The 18,713-nt window shown below is 47.6% G+C and overlaps 1 protein-coding gene across 3 annotated transcripts in view; it reads right to left on the minus strand.

Moving 5' to 3' along the window:
• Positions 1-18,713, minus strand: part of DSCAM (DS cell adhesion molecule) — a 754,308-nt gene that overhangs the window by 128,664 nt on the left and 606,931 nt on the right. For 2 of the 3 annotated variants that reach the window (XM_067739530.1, XM_067739531.1), the window contains exons 15-16: positions 12,756-12,923; positions 2,235-2,305 (exon numbers count right to left, since the gene is read on the minus strand). In XM_067739530.1, coding sequence (XP_067595631.1) covers positions 2,235-2,305; positions 12,756-12,923 — 239 coding nt within the window. The remainder of the gene's footprint in view (positions 1-2,234; positions 2,306-12,755; positions 12,924-18,713) is intronic. The other variant, XM_067739532.1, reaches the window with a different exon arrangement.

The following is an 18,713-nucleotide window of genomic DNA, read 5'->3' on the forward strand; positions in this document are numbered from 1 at the left end:
AAGGCATATTTTATGTAACATATCATACTTTGGATTACCTAGACTCGCATACAATTTGGTTGAATCAGTGACACACTTTCATGACGCAATCAGGCCAGTGTGAAATGACAGCCAATCAACGGGCAGCCCCTACTCCACTCAGTGGTACCCACATCCTTTTCTGCAGCCTGCTACCCTGTGAGAAATCACGGTTCCGTGAATAGGACGGCAAAACCAGTTCACAGTCTAGTGGAGGTGAGGCCTCCTTTCAATAGCCCACGACTTGTTCATCCTTTTGACATTCAGAAGAAATTTAACTGCAACCTATGACTTTTCCTGCTGCTTTTCTATGGAGACAGAAAGGATGCAATGGCTTTTAACGCCTCTGAAGTTTCTATTTTTAGTTATAAGAGCTCTGGGGACAGACACCTCTCTCCTGCAGGATACAGAAAGCTCTAGGGGCCACCGTAATAGCTTTTCAGTGGCAAAAGGCAAGAGAATGCGGAGGGCTGGTGGAGGAAACTTCCCAGTCTTTAACACAAGACAGAGTGAGTCAGCATTCCATTTGCCCAGTGGCTGGGCTGCGTGTGGGGCTGTGGCTTGCTGAGTGCCTTTTATCGCGCAATGTGTGATGCTCACAGCTGGCGGATGTGCTCACAAAGACGAATGGCCCCTTCCCCACCTGGCTCGGCCTGCCCTGTCTGAGCAGCTGAACAGTTGCGGTGTGTTGCCCGCTGGAATCACAGCTCAGTGGCCGGGCTGTGAAAAGACAGCACAAAGGGGCTTGCTGCCCTACTGTGTGTTAACACCCAAGGTGATGTCCACCCCAACCTTGAAAATCCTTTTCATTTTTTTTTTTTGTTATAGAAGCTTGTCATTTTATGAAAGAGCTGATGCTAGAAGGAAAAAACCCAACAAGTGGTGCAACGAATGAGGTTTTTAATGGGACCAAGAGGTGGACAGTTTGAAGACCTCACTGTGGCTCTTACCTTCCTCTCTGAGTGAGAACACAGAAAAAATGGCAAGGAAGGAGGTAAGAAGAGAACATGTGTGATGAGAGAAACCCAGAAGTGGAAAAGTAAGTGCAACTTTGCAGACGTTCTGACCCAGTAACAGCATTCTAGATAAAATGGAATTTGGGCTAAGGCAGTTGGCTCCAAGACCACATGAAGGGGTGACTAATTCTCAAGCAGGTTCACCCACCACGTCAGTGACTTCAAGATCCCTGGGGCAGCACTGCCTAGTGTGCTGGTTTGGGATGAGCTTGGGCCAGAAAATCAATCAACACTGTTTCCTTCACTGAGGATGTTTTGCTAAGAAAAACATGTCTGCCGGAGGAACCAGCATGCTGAATGGTGTGCTTGTTTGCATTGTGCCTCACGCTTTCTCTCCCAGCGGCTGGCAATGAGCCCTCAGCTCACCAGCAGCCAGTCTGCATCTGCTGGCCATGCTGGAGGGACCACTGCCTGGGATGGCAGCTGGCCCAACGCTGCCCCCCTTCCCTGGGTGTGTGTGAGGCCACTGCTAGCTAGGGGCACAGCAAAGACCTCTGTCCTCCCTGCCACTTGGTGGGCTGTCTACCACACCATGATTTGCCATTTAGGAAAAGCAATTAGGAAAAGTTTCCACTGGGATGAACGAACAAGTGTGGTCATGCACATCCGTTTCCCGATTTGCGAGTGGAGAGCAGCGCTTAGGACACAATCACGATTCAAAGACTAAAAATAAGGCTCCCAAACTTCACTCTCTGTAGATACAGAAGTTGCTGTAAATGTATTCAAATGTGGATACAAATACTGGATTGTAATAAAAGGACTTTTAATCTAACTCTGTCACATAAAAGTTTCATATGTATAAATTTGCTGTACACCTGAAACTAACACAACATTGTAAATCAACCATACTCCAATAGAAAATAAAAATTAAAAAAAAGGACAGGCTTCCCTGGTGGCGTAATGGTTGAGAGTCCGCCTGCCGATGCAGGGGACACGGGTTCGTATCCCGGTCTGGGAAGATACCACATGCCGCGGAGCGGCTGAGTCCGTGAGCCATGGCCGCTGAGCCTGCGTGTCGGGAGCCTATGCTCCGCAATGGGAGAGGCCACAGCAGTGAGAGGCTCGCATACCACAAAAAAAAAAAGAAAAAAAAGGCATCACAAGGCATGATGTCTTGGCATCATAACACTTAACATGAGTGAAGTACTCTCCACCCTCCATGGAAAAAGTGCCAAGAAGACAAGTGTTTGCTGAGTTTACCTTCCAGGTGACCCTGATGCTCTGGGATGAGATGGGTTCCAGGCGAACTTCCTGAGGTGGACCGTCGGGAGCTGTAAAGACCAAAACCCACAGACCGGTTAGAGACAGGTTCCAGAGCGAACAGGAACCCACACAATAATACGCAGGCCCAGAAGACAGGTCACAGCAGCTTTAGTGGGAAAACCAATTTTGCAGAGTCACTGCGTACAACGTTTACCTCGTGCTCACTCGCTCCTAGAAAAAATAGATTTCGTATTCTTCCTCACCTTGTCCTTGACAACTTGATGAATAAACTTCTCAAGTTAATAGACCCGTAAAACAGGAAGTTGTAAAACAACATTTCTTTGATAAAACTCTATAGTGGCTGCTGAAGACCCCTCTCCTTCCTTTGGAAGTTTTGTTTAGTGACGTGCATTGGGGCCCCTCAGGATGCTCAGAACTACTTAGGGAAGAGAAAAAAAGGCTTCTGAGTCTCTTTGATGGCTTTAGTTCTCCACATTTTCCAATGGGAAACTCTTATTAACCTGGGGCTGCAGCCACAGAGGACAGACACAGTGGAAGAGTAAAACAAAGCATGCAACTCACTCCAAACTATTTCCAGTGGTTGCAGGGGGGCCACTTAACCTCCCAGGGACAGTCAACCACTAGGTACTAGGGATGTACCCTGTACTACGTACACAGCATGGAACTTAGAGAGAGGAGACATCCTTCTCCAGCAAGAGTCTGTAATCAGAACACCGGGCCGCGCACACAGAGAGGAAGACGTGGATACAACACAGCACATACTCAAGTGTCTTCGGAGAAATGGAAGCAGACAGTAACCCAGGGGTCAGCAGGGAGAGACCCCATTGGGTGATCACATATTGTCTGAAGGACAGTTTTTCAATCCGTGCTGAGCTACAAAAGGGCCAATTCTGTGGATGTGGAGATGCCAGGAGGACTGGAGATGAGAAATCAGGAATGGCGAACGGAAACCAACCTGAAGGGTTTGGAAGTGAGAGGAAGGGGAAAGAGAAGGGTTGTTTTAGGGGAGATGTGAGAGCAAGGGAAACATGTTTTCTGTTTGTCAGAGAAAGAAGTTTTGAGTGACACCACAGTGCAGTTGCTAAGCTAGTGGCTGTTTGAGTCTTTCTGCCTGAGTTCAAATTCTTGCTCCCTCGCTTAGTAGCTGGGTGTTTTTTTCCAGGTTACTTCATTTTTCTGTGCCTCAGTTTCCTTCTCTGTATAATGGGACAATACAACTTATGTCAGGATTGTTATGAAAACAGTGTGCTCAGAACACATAAGCAGTAATGATGATTATTATTCTCACTGGGTGTTTTTACGGGGGGAGTTGGAGAAACAGCCAAAAGAAAAGTTACACTCGAAGGGACAATGTCCCAGCAAAGAAGCGAGAGGACAGAAGCAGGAGGGGAGGTGGTGGGGAGAGGGGGGCGTAGGGGCCAGAGCCGCTGGGATGGGAGGAAGAGGAAGCAAGAAGGAGCTTCGGCAGACGTACTGGGGAGGGAAGCAAGGTGAGCGAAGACACAGGTATGCTCGCTGCTTGCAGGGAGCAGGTTCAAATCTGATAGTCTCTCTTTTCACCAGAATCCTAAGGGGCAAAGTCAGGGGAGAGTAGAAGGCACCAGGAACGCGGTAGAGGCTTGCATTGTTGCTGTGGCCTGTGCAAAGGAGTGTGCCCTGCACGTGAGGGCACTGACCCACCGGCGGGGGGGATTTCACCGATGAGGATACTGTGCAATGCAGCCAGCGGTCCGGTCCCATTGCAGGGCTTTACGAGACCTCTGATGGCTGCAGGAGAAACGTCGCTGGGTGGATTGGGGATAAACAGTGACCACGGGAGAGAAGTAGCGGATGCTGGAATTGTTACTAAGTAGAGTAATAAAACCTGAGGGCTGCTCCCCCACACGAAGGAAGAAAGGTGGGGGGCAATTCCACTGTCGGGGCTGGTGGGACTGGGGGGGAATGGTAACATGAGGGTGCAAGAGAGGAAGTCGAATTTCCAGAAAAGACGATTCATTACATTTGAGAAGTATGAATTTGAAGGGAAGCGGGGACATTGTACTGAGGCGTCTGCTCAGCTGCTGGAAATGTTTACAGGAACCAGGGAGAGAGTCAGGTCAGCAGGCTGCTCCCTTCTGCCCGCACTGCATCCGCAGTCTAGCGAAGCCCTCCCTGAAATCGACTCCCAATGTCTCTGCTCTCTGCTCTCCCTGTCTCTCTCCTCACTGGGGACATAGCCTCTGCCCCTGACACCCTGCTCCAGACCAGCATCTACGCCTGGCCCAGGTGCTCCCTCCCCAGCAGGGCACAGGGTAGTTAGTTTTCTAGGGGTCCTGCAGCCTCTTGGATTTATCGATTCTCCAGGTGAAAAGGCTGTGCTAGCACTGAAGCTAATTTCTGGAACAGTAACCCAGGGAGAGGCTGGCATCCAGCTAATTGTGATCATTGTTATGCGTCTGCACCACATTTCTGCTCACAGGGTCAAGCCCTTTATGCAGGAACATTTCAGTAACAGATCCAAGGAAAGCACGTGGAACAGATTTCTCTCACACACTGAGAGTTCTGTGGTCAGCGAGAAGCATGTGGTTCATCCATTAAAATCCTTGAAAAATTATGTTGAGGTCTGATGGCTATACTGATGCTTGATTATTTTAATTTAATTATGCTAAATCACATTGAACAAGGAATCTGCTCGCTAGAAATCGAAGGCACTGTTGGGGCCCCATCCATTCCACATCCTTTGGCCTTTGCTGCAGCCTTTTCAGGGGCATGACAGGCAATAGTCACAGCCTTCATTTTCTCGTTGAGACATATTCATAATTATAAACAAAGGTACTAGGAGAGTGTTTAAAAAATGTCCTGATTCTATCAGAAAACATACAGTGTGAACTGAGGACAGTTTGGTTTTTCAGTCTGGTCTGGTATTTTATGAAGGTCCCTGTGTAGTGGTGGAGGGACAGTCCCTGACTCCAGGACAGACATGACTATTTGTAAGAACACAAAACCTTTTTTACTTAGCCTATAAATACTTCTGTGATTTGTTAGTAATTCATTTATTAGTCTGCTTGGTCTCTGACGTGAATGCACTCAGACCTCCCCTCTCTTAAAAATAAAGTGATAGAAACTATATTAAAGACAGTGATAGAAACTATATTAAAGACAGAGACTAAAAGAATGTAAGCCATATACTCACAATGGCATGGTGCCCAGTATAATTAGGAAGAGTTTCTGTTTGGGTGCTGACATTTCTACTCTAAGTTTCTGAAACATTATAAGACAAACCCTTTAAAAATGATATTAAAAATGAGTCTGCTTCGAGAATTTTAGTGCTTTCCTTACAACTCCTGCGCAGTAATTTTTTTTCATGGATCCTCATCTCATTGCAGAAGGACAATTTCTGTAAACTTAGAATCCAAGGCAGATTGAATTCCCAATGCTGACATGGTTGAAGATCAACTACTAAGCCTCCATTGATTTAACTAAATTTGAAAATTGTGTTGACATTTGACATTTAAACATTTATTTAATGCTCTTGAATTGAAGCTGTACTATAAATAGAAAGCGTGGTTTTTTCTTCTTTTTTTAAAGCAGGATATTTAGCATTTTTCCTGTGGGAAGAGAAGGCTAGAGGTAAGAATTAATGATGAATGTGATTTTCCCAAATACATAATTTCTGCATGTCTACAGAAGCCAAAACTATTCAGTCTGTAAAAGAATAATAAATGAAGACTATAATTTACAGTTCCTAATTTTGTTTCTAGGCAAGACAACTTCTGCTAATTCTGTTTGGCTGAAAATACAGGGATGACAGACCCTTCCTAACTGTCAAACCCGAGATGGTCCTCTATCCTTTCCAAGCAGGGAAGGAACGCCGAGACTCAAGCCTCAACACTCCCCTCTGCCCGCAAATTATTCTCTCCTCCGTGTATTGGTCTCCTGGCTTCACCCAGAGGCTTGGGGCTCAGTTGCTTATGGGGCTGTGATGAGCCACCCCAGTGGGAGGCACTCCCAAACTTCTATCTGATTCCTCTTGGGGAATTTACTGAGGGCCTACTATGTGCCAGGTCCAAAATTGGGCAGAGACTGGGCAAAAATGGGCAAAAACAGGGACTGACAGAAAACTTCATGATCTACAACCACATGCTCATCTCTGACAGAAGCAGTGTGGGGAATTCCCTGGCAGTCCAGTGGTTAGCACTCGGTGCTCTCATTTCCACAAGTTCAATCCCTGGATGGGGAACTAAGATCCCACAAGCCATGCAGCGCGGCCAAAAAAAAAAAAAAAAAAAAAAGAGCCTGGGTGAACAGAATGTGCAGAGTATTCTTTGCTGGACACAGGAGACCAAGAGGGAGTTCAGCAAAAATCAAAATAAAACCAAGAACAGTTGACCCCTAGATGGGGAAAGGATGAATTCATTTAATGATTATTTATCAAATAAATAGCTTATTCATTTAAACTGTTATTTATTTAGCATCTGTTATGTGCCAAATGCTGTTCTGGGTGTCTGGGACACAGCAGTGAACAAAACAGACGACTATTCCTGCCTTTGTGGGAGGGACCAAAACTATAGATCCTAAACAAAATAAATCAGCAAATTATATGGTATGCTGATGGTATAGAGTCTATTTTCTAAAAAGGAGAGTGTGAAGGGAGGGAGGGGACCAAGCGTGCCTGAGCAGGTGTGGGGACTGACATTTAAATGGCAGTGGGGGTCAGGGTAAGACTCATTGAGAAGATGCAACTGAGGAAAGACCTGACAGAAGTATGCGGCGGGGGGCGGGGAAGGACATTCCAAACCATTCCAGAATAATTCCAGAATATTTCAGAACATGCCAGGATAGCTGGCAGGAATACACGGAGCAAGCATGAGGAACAGGAAAGGGGGCAGTGATCTATCTAGGCTTAATTTCCAGCGTCTCTAAATGGACGCTGGAGCAGAACGACGATTACAGAAGCAGGTGGTTGAAGGCTCGGGTATCGGGCAATCTTGCTTCTCGGCCGGCAGACCCTGTGCAGTGGACTCTTTCCTTGAAGGGCACAGATGATGCCACACGGGGCCCCAGTGGGCCCCTCTATTCACGTGTCTATTGTGCGCCGATGCCTTTTATCCCTAAGCCCTCAGGACATCCCCTTGCCGCAGCCTCTAGCTCAGCACACAGGAAACTCTCCTTCTAGATCAGAGCTGCCACTCTGAATGTGATGAAAGATGATGCAAAGCCTGTTCATTCAGTCCCGGACCCGAAGGAAGCCCACCAGCTCTCTGTGGTAAAACCCTTCGCTAATTCTGACCTTCCGTCTCCGATGCGTCTGAAAATTCAGCAGTTATTCAACACTGAATTTTGCCCCGCGTCACCGAACATTCACGTTCTACGGGCGGAGTCCTCATGAAAATGGTGACGGGATCAGCCACCCCCAACTCGGTCACAGGCACTAAGTGACACGTGACCTTCGGGGCACAGCTGCCAATGGGGAAGCCGGTCATGGGTGAGGGTCAGCTGCGGACGTCACATGAGGATCACTGTCAAAGAAACCTGGGCAGTCAGTGCTCTTCTGATCCATTAGGAGCTAACCTCCTTAATGCTTGACCTTGTCTCCACTTTCTCTCTCGACTTCTCCTCTCTGGGGTGGGGGGGGGTGGCTAAGGGTTGCTGAGGTGGGTCGGGAGGTGTGCTAGACATTGATCTGTGCTCCGGGGCTATCTCCCAAGGTCAAGTGTATCAGAGGGTCTGTTAATACGTTTGTGAGTCTCACTTGGAAATAACCACACTGTTGTGCACTTGGAACCATGCTGTTTTCCAACATTAGCTGAGGCTGCTACATGAGTGGCGGTGATTCCTTCTTCTCTCAGCTTTGCGATGGATGACACAACAGAAATCCAAACCTGAATTCCCATCGTGGCAAGACCCAAGTTAGGGATCTGGAAACTGTTTCTGTAAAGGGACAGATCCTAAAGATTTAGGCTTGGGCTTCCCTGGTGGCGCAAGTGGTCGGGAGTCCGCCTGCCGATGCAGGTGACACGTGTTCGTGCCCCGGTCCGGGAAGATCCCACATGCCGTGGAGCGACTGCGCCCGTGAGCCATGGCCGCTGAGCCTGCGCGTCCGGAGACTGTTGCTCCGCAACGGGAGAAGCCACAACAGTGAGAGGCCCGCGTACCGCAAAAAAAAAAAAAAAAAAAAAAAAAAAAGATTTAGGCTTTGCAAGCTACATGCAGTGTCTGTGGCATATCCTTCTTCCTTTTTTTTTCTTTTTATAACGCAAAAACTTCTTAGCATGAACGTTGTAAGTGGAATTTACATGGGTTGTAGTTCGCTGAACGCTTAACTGCAAGAAGGACGGATGCTGGTTAATTGGGACCTATGGTTAGCCTAAAGGGTAACTGCTACCTCCCCAGCTCCAGCCGCTAGCCGGGATGCCTCCCGTGGTCCTAGTTAGAGCTCCGATGGGTGCGCCTTCTCTCTCCTGCCTCCCTCTTTATCCGCCTTCCAGACCTGCCCTGTTGCCTTTCTCTACTTTTCTCTCTTCATGACGCCATTCAAAATTTCAGTGTGGTTTTAATCCTCCATATATTTTCCTCACCCCCCCCCCCCATACACTGCTCATTGTGTGTATTTCTAAGACAGTCCTGTAAGGCAGGTTTAAGGACGTTTCATCCACATATACTGAGCCGTCTCCTTGTGTCAGACACACATGAGGGGTACAAACATGAGTGGCCCATGGTCCCTTGGAGAAATGATGGCTCAAAGGCTGTTGTCAGAAAGAATTCTACTTGGTGCACTAACATCATCCCGGAGACTGGAAAAGGTACCGCACTAGGGGAGATGTTTCGCCTGCTTTCAAAGGAAGAGCACAGAAAAGTAGGCGTAGACCTTGAAGGGCTTCCAGACAGGGGCAGGTGCAGCTCACACACGGAGGAGGGGGCAGGAAGGGGGCTCATCGCTGATCTGGCCACAGGGAGTCCAGTGTAGCTTCAAGGTAGTGATAGGGTGGGGAAGACCCAGGCCTATACCTCACAGGCTCATTTCCTCAGCAGGTAGGCAGTGAGAGGCATCCTCAGGTGCCCTAGACTTGGGCACTGCATTACCATAAAAACGAGTGGGTCTATGGCTTCCAGAAACTTCCATCTGGGGATTCTCACTGCTTAAATGATGACCTCATTTCTTCAGGGAAAGGGGGCAGTAAGGGCCGGAAAAAGTTCTCTCGAGATGGCTTCGGCTCCCTAAAAGATGTGCCTTTGGGGATCCTCGCCAGGAGGTGGCAGAAACAATCTAGGGCCACCGCAGGCAGTGCTACAGAGGGTATCTTTGGTCAGGAGAGCTGCCCTCTGTTTTACGTGAGTCACACATAAAAAAATGACTTTTTGATTTCAGTCATGCAAACCTACACACCAGGACAAAGCCAAATTCTGCTTTGCGGCTTTCCTTTGCACAAGCCTGACCTTTCCTTGCATTCTCTCTTAGCTCATCTGAAGAGTAGAAGACGGGCTGTGGTGCTGCCAGAAGCCAGCACCCAGGTGAAACCCCAAAGGCCAGTCCAGGGTCCAAGCAGGGGGCTCTGCATCTGTCTGTCTGCAGAGATGCCTGGGAGTGGGCTGCACACTGGTGACCAGTGACCAGGAGCGGCTTTTCACCTGGCCTCCCGGCTGGAGAGAGAAGCGCTGCCATGGCAACTGCCAGCTTCAGGGAGATCACAGAGGAAATGACAGAATAAGCAACAGCAGCTGCATTGGTCATGGCGATGGGAAAAGCAGCGCGAAATGCACCACCGGAAAAACATCGCTGCCTTGAGAAGGTTGTGGAGATGGGCAGAGTCAGAAAAGTGGCTAAAAGGAAGGAGAAGCCTCAGCCCTGAGCCCAAATTTTCATTTCGGGGCAGCTTATTCTCCCTAAATCCCCAGCATGATGAAATTCCAGGAAATTAGTGTGTTGTTTACATAAATATTTAAGTAAGATTCTATTTTTGCAGGAGCCTATTAACACTCATTTCCTACTTATTTCTGAGCAATGCAATGTACTTTCAGAGACTGGGATTTTTTTTTCAATTATCCAACATGTTTGCGGCGAAGAGGAGAAAGGCATCATTATGTGCATTTTGCTGATGAGAAATCACGCAGTTTCCAAGGGTTAAAAGTGGCTCGCCCTCAGACTGGAGCATAACGCTACCCTATCTCCCATCCTTGAAAACAATTTTCAAGAACTGATGTGTTCTAGAGTTGAGAAATGAATACTCATCTGCAGTTCAGGAAAAAAAGTAATCGTTAACCTACTTCCTTGAGGACCATGTTGATTGTGCACAGCAAAGGGATTATATTTTTGCATTTGCTGTGATCCAGCAATCCTACTTCTTGGAATTTAACATAAAAAATAATGTTGCAAATGGGAAAAGATATATCACAAGGATGTTTATCACATTAGTATTTATGATAACGAAAAATTGAAGAGAAATGCAAATCAAAACTGCAGTGAGGTACCACCTCACCTCAGCCAGAACGGCCACCATCCAAAAGTCTACAAACAATAAATGCTGGAGAGAGTGTGGAGAAAAGGGAACCCTCCTACAGTGTTGGTGGGAATGTAAACTGGTGCAGCTACTATGGAGAACAGTATGGAGGTTCCTCAAAATAACTAAAAATAGAGCTACCATATGATCCAGCAATCCCACTCCTGGGAATATATCTGGAAAAGATGAAAACTCTAATTCGAAAAGATACACCCCGATATTCATAGCAGCACTATTCACAATAGCCAAGACATGGAACCAACCTAAATGTCCATCGACAGATGAATGGATAAAAAAGATGTGGTACATATGCACAATGGAATATTACTCAGCCATAGAAAAGAATGAAATAATGCCATTTGCAGCAACTTGGATGGACCTAGAGATTATCATACTAAGTGAAGTAAGTCAGACAGAGACAAATATGATATGATATCACTTATACGTGGAATGTAAAAAATGATACACATGAATTTATTTACAAAACAGGAACAGACACACAGACATAGAAAACAAACTTATGGTTATCAAAAAGGAAAGAGGGGGAGAGATAAATTAGGAGTTTGGGATTAACAGATACATACTACTGTACGTAAAACAGATAAGCAATAAGGACCTACTGTATAGCACAGGGCACTATTCTCAATATCTTGTCATAAATTATAATGGAAAAGAATCTGAAAGAGAATATGTATATATACACACACACACACACACACACAGAGACACACACATATATGTATAACTGAATCACTTTGTTGTACACCTGAAACTAAAACAACATTGTACATCAACTATACTTCAATAAAAAAATAAACAACCGACATACCTAAAAACGTGGGGTTTGCTAAAGAAATGGTGGAAGGTAGAATTACATATTGTAGGAAAGTCCTCAAGAGATACAGAAGAGTGACATCTATGCAAAGTGCCATTAATGAAGGTAACAGAGAAGCAGGTGGTGGGAAGGGAGTCAAGAACAACCCCCGTTGAAAGATGCAGCGATCTCTTGTGGAAGCTTAGACATTTGGGGGTGATCCCCCTACTCTTGGTGATTTTGGAACTAGGGGTCTGAGACCAAGCTTCCACCTTCCCTGCAGCAGTAGGGACTAGATGGTTAGCTCTGACTGGGGGCAGGAAAAGAAAAGCTAGACACTCTTTTGCCCCCAAAGGATGAGCCAGGCCATGGTTCCTTACCTTTCCTTCACCAGAGAAGCCCTAGGGCAGCTTGCATCCTCCTGTCCTGCCAGGAGATGGGTTGGCAGGCAGCGTGCACTGCCACTCCCTAACTGCTCAGTCCTCTGCGAACAGGTTATTGCCACCCCCGGCAACCACGAGTGAACCTCCCTGTTGAAGGGTGTGTGTCCCTGTGTGTCCGTGTGTGCATGTGTGGGTGAGCATGCACACGTGCGTGTGTGATGAATAATTTAGTGTGTGATATCAACATATTCATAGGTAGCGCCAGGTGGTAGGATTGTGTGAGCTGTTCTGTCTTCAGAAAGCCTATCTCTACCTTCCATGTCTTCAACACAATAAGAAATACTTTGTAATAGGAAAAAAGTGCGATACTCTTGATGACAGAGATAGTGACATTTCTAGTCAGTCAAATAACCTGTGCCTCCGTCTCCCCCCTCCCCACCCAGAGAATATTCTTGCCATTTCGTAGTTAAGGGACCCCCCCCATCCCCTGACTGCACAGCCACCTGAGCAAGACACAGGCTCACGGCTCTCCTGCCCATCTGGATTCCACGCAACCAGACAAAGGGATTGTAAGAACAGCGTGGTTCTTTAAATCTCACCAGCTTGTTAGCCTCATAGGGCTTTCTTTTAAGTCTTAGGTGTGAGAACCTTGACCTAGGTCCTGTTTGAAGAGCACTGCCTTCAAAGTAGGCGGCAGAGAGCCGTCTGTGTTTTTGATGGGGCGCAGAGCTATGGAGAGCAGCCATCAAAGCTTGACCCTGCATTAACCACCTGAGTCCCGCAGGCCAGCTCCCAGCCCTGGGCCCCCGCTGGTCAGACGTACCTGCCTCGTCTGCGGTGATGGACAGCTCGTTGCTGGGCTCACTCTTGCCAATCCGGTTCTTGGCGTACATTCGGATGCTGTAGGTGGAGGAAGGGTGGATGTCAATGATGGTGGCCGAGTTCAGCTGAGGGGAAACATCTTTGGTTCTCTGAGCAGAATCCCAGGAGTCTTTGGGGTTTTGTTTTTCAAAAAAGAAGAGATAGAGATGTGAGTTTTTTCCCTCTGCCTTTGAAAGTTCCCAAGTAGGAATTTAAAAAAAAAAAACAAAAAAAGGAAGAAGAAAAGAAAAAAAAGTGACAACTCAAAGTGAATTCTTAATGCAATGCTGCCAGTGTTCCCACGGGCTGGCCGTCAGAGGGGGTGTGACACCACACACCCGTTACCCACACTGAGGGGGACGGAGGCTGTGGGCAGCTGGGTCCAGGGAGTTTTGTCCAAGGCAACACAACAGACCTCCTGGCCGAAATCGCAGAGGAAAATAGAAGTGGGGGGAGCTCATGCCAGTAAAGTGAAAAACAGCTACTTTCAAGCACTCATTGTACAAGATAATAAAAGAAAGCACAGCTGGGACAACCTTCCACCCAAAAGAAAAAAAAATCCCTGGTTCTAAAAGGTATTTGAAAGCCAGCAAAGCCTTTAGCCACGTCAGACCCCTTGTTCTCCAAAAGGAGAGTGGTAAAAATGAAACACATAAAAATACATAAAAACTCATCTCACTCACTCTCCAGCATGAATACTGGTTATCAAACGTACTTCTCAATTCTAATTTTTGAAATCATTTTGTCTCCAATCCTTTATTGTAGGAATTATTTTTCAACCACAGCTAATTTGAAAGGTAGCATATGCCTCATACAAAGAGTTATCATTAAATCCATGACAGTGGTTCACCTGCTGGCTTTAGAGCTTCAACCCGTGATGAGCACGTCAACAAGTGGTTCTTATTTCATAAAGAGTTTGGGCAGGTGCTGCTCAGGGGTGGGGGTCAAGAGATGATGTTGGGTGTGGAAGAACCAAGATGCCCCTGAGATGGTGGCAGAGAGGATGTTTGTATACTCTCACCCTCCCACCCCACCCCAGGATCCCCTTGCACTTGCTCCCCTGTGCTCATCACACTTGTAAGAATTTCACTGAGAGTCTGTGTTCCCTCTTGGATTCTAAGTCCCATGAGGGCATGGTCCACACTGGCCATGTTCACTGCTGCATCCCCAGTGCTCACACAAAGCCCGACAAATAATAAACGCATGTTTCATAGATGAATAAATAAATGGCAAACATACAGACCTCTGGGCCCTTGGAATGACCCCACTCCCTTTCCACATTAATGATGACCATGGAAGTTCAGAGGGCTGCTCTGTCCAAAGGTCATCATAAGGGCAAGAGGTTGTCTGGACTTGCAGAAGGAATACGTAGCTTCAGGTATGACTTTGAGTGTTCTCATGTAACAGGGAATGGAGCCTAATGGAAACTAACAACTAGTATTCCAACTAAAAGCAAAAGTATCATTTGAGTCCAGAAGACTGAAGATGGAAGAACGTTGACATAAGAAGAGAAGATGCTGCAGAATAACGAACGGTGGAAGAACAGAAGGATAGGATTCAATAGAGGACACATGACAGGAGGAAATTCCATACCAATGGAATCTCGTATAAATAGGAGTCTTGTCCCACAAAGAGAAAGCCAGGCCTTCTGGAGAAGACGCTTGAGACAACAGAGAGGAACCCCAGACTGCAAGATGCAGAGACAGTTGCTCACCAGTCCCAGGAGGAACCTGACACTTGCAGGCGTTGACGGTTCTGCCCAGGCCATTATGGAGGCTTCTGCAACTGACTGAGCTATGGAGAAGGGCCATCCTCCCCAAGGGCGTGTCTGCAACGTGGCTGAGAGCCTGCAGGGAGGTAGTGATGGCTACCGCCCACCTCGTCCTCCTGCCAAGGAAGTCATGTGAATAGCCTGTGGGGAGTGACCAAGGCAGGGGTCTCAGGCAGGAAGTGAGTGGTCCTTGGAGAACAGGCTCTGTTTTCAGCTTCTTTTCTTGCAATGGTTAGACTTTGAAAGAAAAAGATGATGCCCATGATCACGACTCACGACTGAAGGGTAGATTGTTTGGCTAAAGATGAAAAGGTTGAGAAAGAGAAAGAATGGGTTATCCCGAAGTGTTTAAAAGTAACTGAATGAAGAAGAAGAAAGCCTAGTTAAATCTCCAAACACACTCTAGCAAGTGATATGGCATCAAAAGAAGAATACAAACAGGGCACTGGCTACCCAGGAGAAGAGCCTGGAAAGGGACTAAAAAATGCTACATCTGATCTCAGATGCTGACGTGCAAATGGGCAGGTCACGGATTAGGAATGAAGTGTGCTTGAGAATACAACACCGGACATTAGAAACAGTCCCAGAGAGATCCTGACACTTGGGAAAATGAAACTGCAGATTGAGATATGAATAAAACTAGCAAGAATACACCGTAGGTGAAGTAAAGAAACTTCTTAGGACGAGGAAGTCGCAAGCAGAAAGGCAACGCCTGGACATCCGAGAGCCGGAGGGTGCAAGCACGGACGGGGAGAGCAGGGAGAGGAATAGGATGGTTGTGAGGACGGACTACAGGTCTCCTTACCCAGTGAAGGAAGGGGAGGGTGGTTTCTAGACACAGCGAGCACATGTAGCATCGAGGAAGGTTTATAAGTCACACGAAGAAGATCGTTTACTGGGCATCTTTACCGCGGTGTGGGCTGGGTTAAAGGGACTCACAGGGGATGCTGAGGTTCCCGGCACCTAGTAAGGGTGGTGAGCATCTCCCTATCGGGGCCAGGAGGGCCAAAGGAGAGGAACAGAGTTTCTGGGGTGTAGACAGGGCTGAGACCTCAGAACAGGGCCCCTGACGGAAGTTGTGCACACAGAACAGTGCTTCCGCAGGATCCTTCCGAATCGTCCTCTGTGTCTGCCACTGCGCCCCCCAACTGGGAGTCAGAGGGAAGGGGAATCTGAGCTGTGAGCCACGGAGCTCAGCCTTGGGGAGAAGAGCAGACACTGGGTTTATGGCAGAAGTCAAGGCAGCGGTCGGAGAAAAGCCAGCAGCAGAGGGAACTCAGGCGCTGGCGTAGCATCTGCTCTCTGGGCGCTGCTCTAGGCATTTTACAAAGGTGACTTCTGCAGTTGCCAAATTTGTGGGTACATCAGAGACGCCTCAGTGCTTTCAGACACATGCACTCAGAATCTCTGGGGGGTGGTGCCCCCCAAATCCGTGCTTTAAAAAACCTCTCTCTCTGGGTCATTCTGATGCACAGCTAGCGTTTGGACAGACTGCTTTATTCGACTGGGTTCTTACAACATTCTGGTGAAGTAGGGGTTTTTATTTTCATTGTGAAGGTCAAGAAACTCGGACCCTGTTATCGAGCTGGTGAGAAGTGGGGCTGGGATTTGACCTCACCCGTGTTTTCCCCACGTTCTAGGCCGTCTTCCCGCAGCACACAACCTTCACATAGTCTCTGCAGGATGCTTGATGGATGAGACTGGATTTCAACTTTCCAGGTATCTGCTGGAAGTCTCATGTGCTTAGATGAAAACCTCTGACGAACTTTTAACTTGGCTTCCTGGCAAGGAGGATCAATGCAGAGAGCTGGGTCAAGTGCAAGGGAGGGGAACTTTGCCAAGAATTATTGTAAGTCCTCTGCGTTTGTAGGAGCTAAGGGTGGGAGAGCTGTGCACGGTCAGATTCGTCCCTTGGTTTAGAGAGGAGATGTCAGAAGCATCTGATGAAAAAGTAGGTAGGATTCCATGATGTGCCCTGGAGAGACCAGTGGTGAAAAGGATGAGGAAGCTCAGAATGGCCTCCCTGCCTCTGAAATCCCAATCATCCCCCATGGGAAGGACTGGGGAAGCCCCCAGGAGCGGTGTGGTTGTACTGGGTGCTTGCTGGTGAGCCCAGCTTGGGCGTCAGACACCCTGAGTCAGGAGGATGGGCAGATCGTCAAGGACAAATGTAAGAGGGTGAACTTGATCTGCAGAAGGGTCGTTAGAGGCCTGAAAGAGTGAGGGTGGCCCAAAGTTTGAGAGACAAAATTATACAAAAGAAGTGCAATGAAGAGGCAGCTCAGAGAAGGATGAGACCTGCGGTGTTGGGCAAGAGAAGGGAGGCATCGGGACCCAGGGGAAGCCGCTTCTGCTTCTTGCTCTCCATGGAGAAGAAGCCTTGGTGAAATGGGGAAGGGGGCCTGAGAGGAGAAGGGAGGTGTGCAAAGGAGCTAGGCCCGGTCAGTGAGGCCCTGAGGAGAAGGACAGAGGCAGCCCAGAGGGGACGTGGGGACAGGCGGCCTGCCTTCCAAGAGGAGAAGGAAGTAGATGCACTGGACAGCATCGGCCAGCCGTGCACGGGGGACAAGGTGCTGGAAGGGGATGGAAAGGGGTTCTTGGTGTCCATCTGGAGGAGAAGCAGTGGCCACTAGGATCTTAGTATGTGGCAGACAAAGCAACCCGTGGGATTGGGGCTCCACGGAGAAAGTTGAACATTCCAAATGAGGGAGGCGAAGGCTCCTTTGCGTCTGCACCCGGTCAGATGACACCAGGGCTGTTGCCACCGGGCCTGATCAGAGCAAGTGGGCCAGGAGATGATCACTGGAGATACAAGCAAAGGAACTTGGGCTGTTTTGTCTTTCTTGGCAAATGGAAAATTAAGGAGCATCATCTGTTTTCATATCCTGGAAGGGATGTCATTTGCCAAAAGGGCTTAGGCGGTGGGAAGAGGGCCATTGGCTTCAGGTGCAAGAAATGTAAGAATATCTAATAATCCTGGCTGGCCCGAGGCAGAATCGTGCTTTCTCGGGCTGGTGACTTTCCATTGCTGGGGTTGGTCAAGCATAGCCTGAAGGATCGCTTGCAGGGACCCACTTTGCTAGGAATGTGGTCATACATTGTGTTCTTAGCAAATTAACAAAAAGTGGAAGAAAGCATCTTTTAGGGGGATGATTTCATTGCCTAAAACTCAGGTTGAGAGTTAACCAGTAAAAAAAATGTTTCTTACAAGTCTATTATGTGTGCTGGTCACTGTAGGTGATGCAAGGACATAGCACAGGGTTCCTCAGATGTAGTACCTACCCTGAGGGGTCACTAGATCCCTCAGGGGGACAACTACTCAGCACAGGAGACAGCTATTAAATAAACAGTCACAAGCTCACCAAATGTTCCAAGGCAAACAGGGTGCTCTATGAGTAGAGAAAGGGCATGCCATAAACTGGGTAGTCAGGGAAGGCTTCCTGGAGGAGGTGACATTTAAGCTGTGACTTGAAGGATCAGTTTCTATGTACTCTGCCTATAAATTGCACTCACTTAAATTATGGCTGTACTGTTTATATACCCAAAACTTATTGAGGAAGCAACTAACACATGAAAATGCTAACACTTTTCCTACAGCAGTGACTGTGATTCCTGCCTGCTACTGATCACTCCTTCCTCCCAGGCCTTTCAAACTGAAAGTGATGGAGGTCCTGGTGGAGACCTCAAGCCATGGCTACCTGTCCATGGGCTTTTCCCCAAGTACCCCCGAGGTGCTCATTCTGACCCTCAGACTGCTGGGTTCCAGAACTGCAAGAATGCCTTAGCCATGAGCTTGGCTGTGTGTGTGTGTGTGTGTGTGTGTGTGTGTGTGTGTGTGTGGAGTAGAAAGATGGAAATGTATCCCTTGATTCTGACCATCCCCAGCTTCACAGATAAGGAGCTTTCCTGCTTTAATTCTGTACAGTCCCATCAGCTTACACATTTGAAAATCTGTTTGCGATAAACGTAATTCTTAGGTTTGGACTGCACGTAAATTAAATGCCACAAGTATTACTGAGCATGTCTTATGTGGCAGGCACTGTGCTAAGTGCTGGGGAAGCACTGAATCAGAGTCCCTGCCTTTGGGAAACTTACAGGAGACGTGGGAGACACTGAGGATCCTGAATGGGTAGCAAGTAGTTAAACAAA

Source organism: Pseudorca crassidens, chromosome 5 (genome assembly GCF_039906515.1).
Source record: "Pseudorca crassidens isolate mPseCra1 chromosome 5, mPseCra1.hap1, whole genome shotgun sequence".
Taxonomy (NCBI): Eukaryota; Metazoa; Chordata; class Mammalia; order Artiodactyla; family Delphinidae; genus Pseudorca; species Pseudorca crassidens.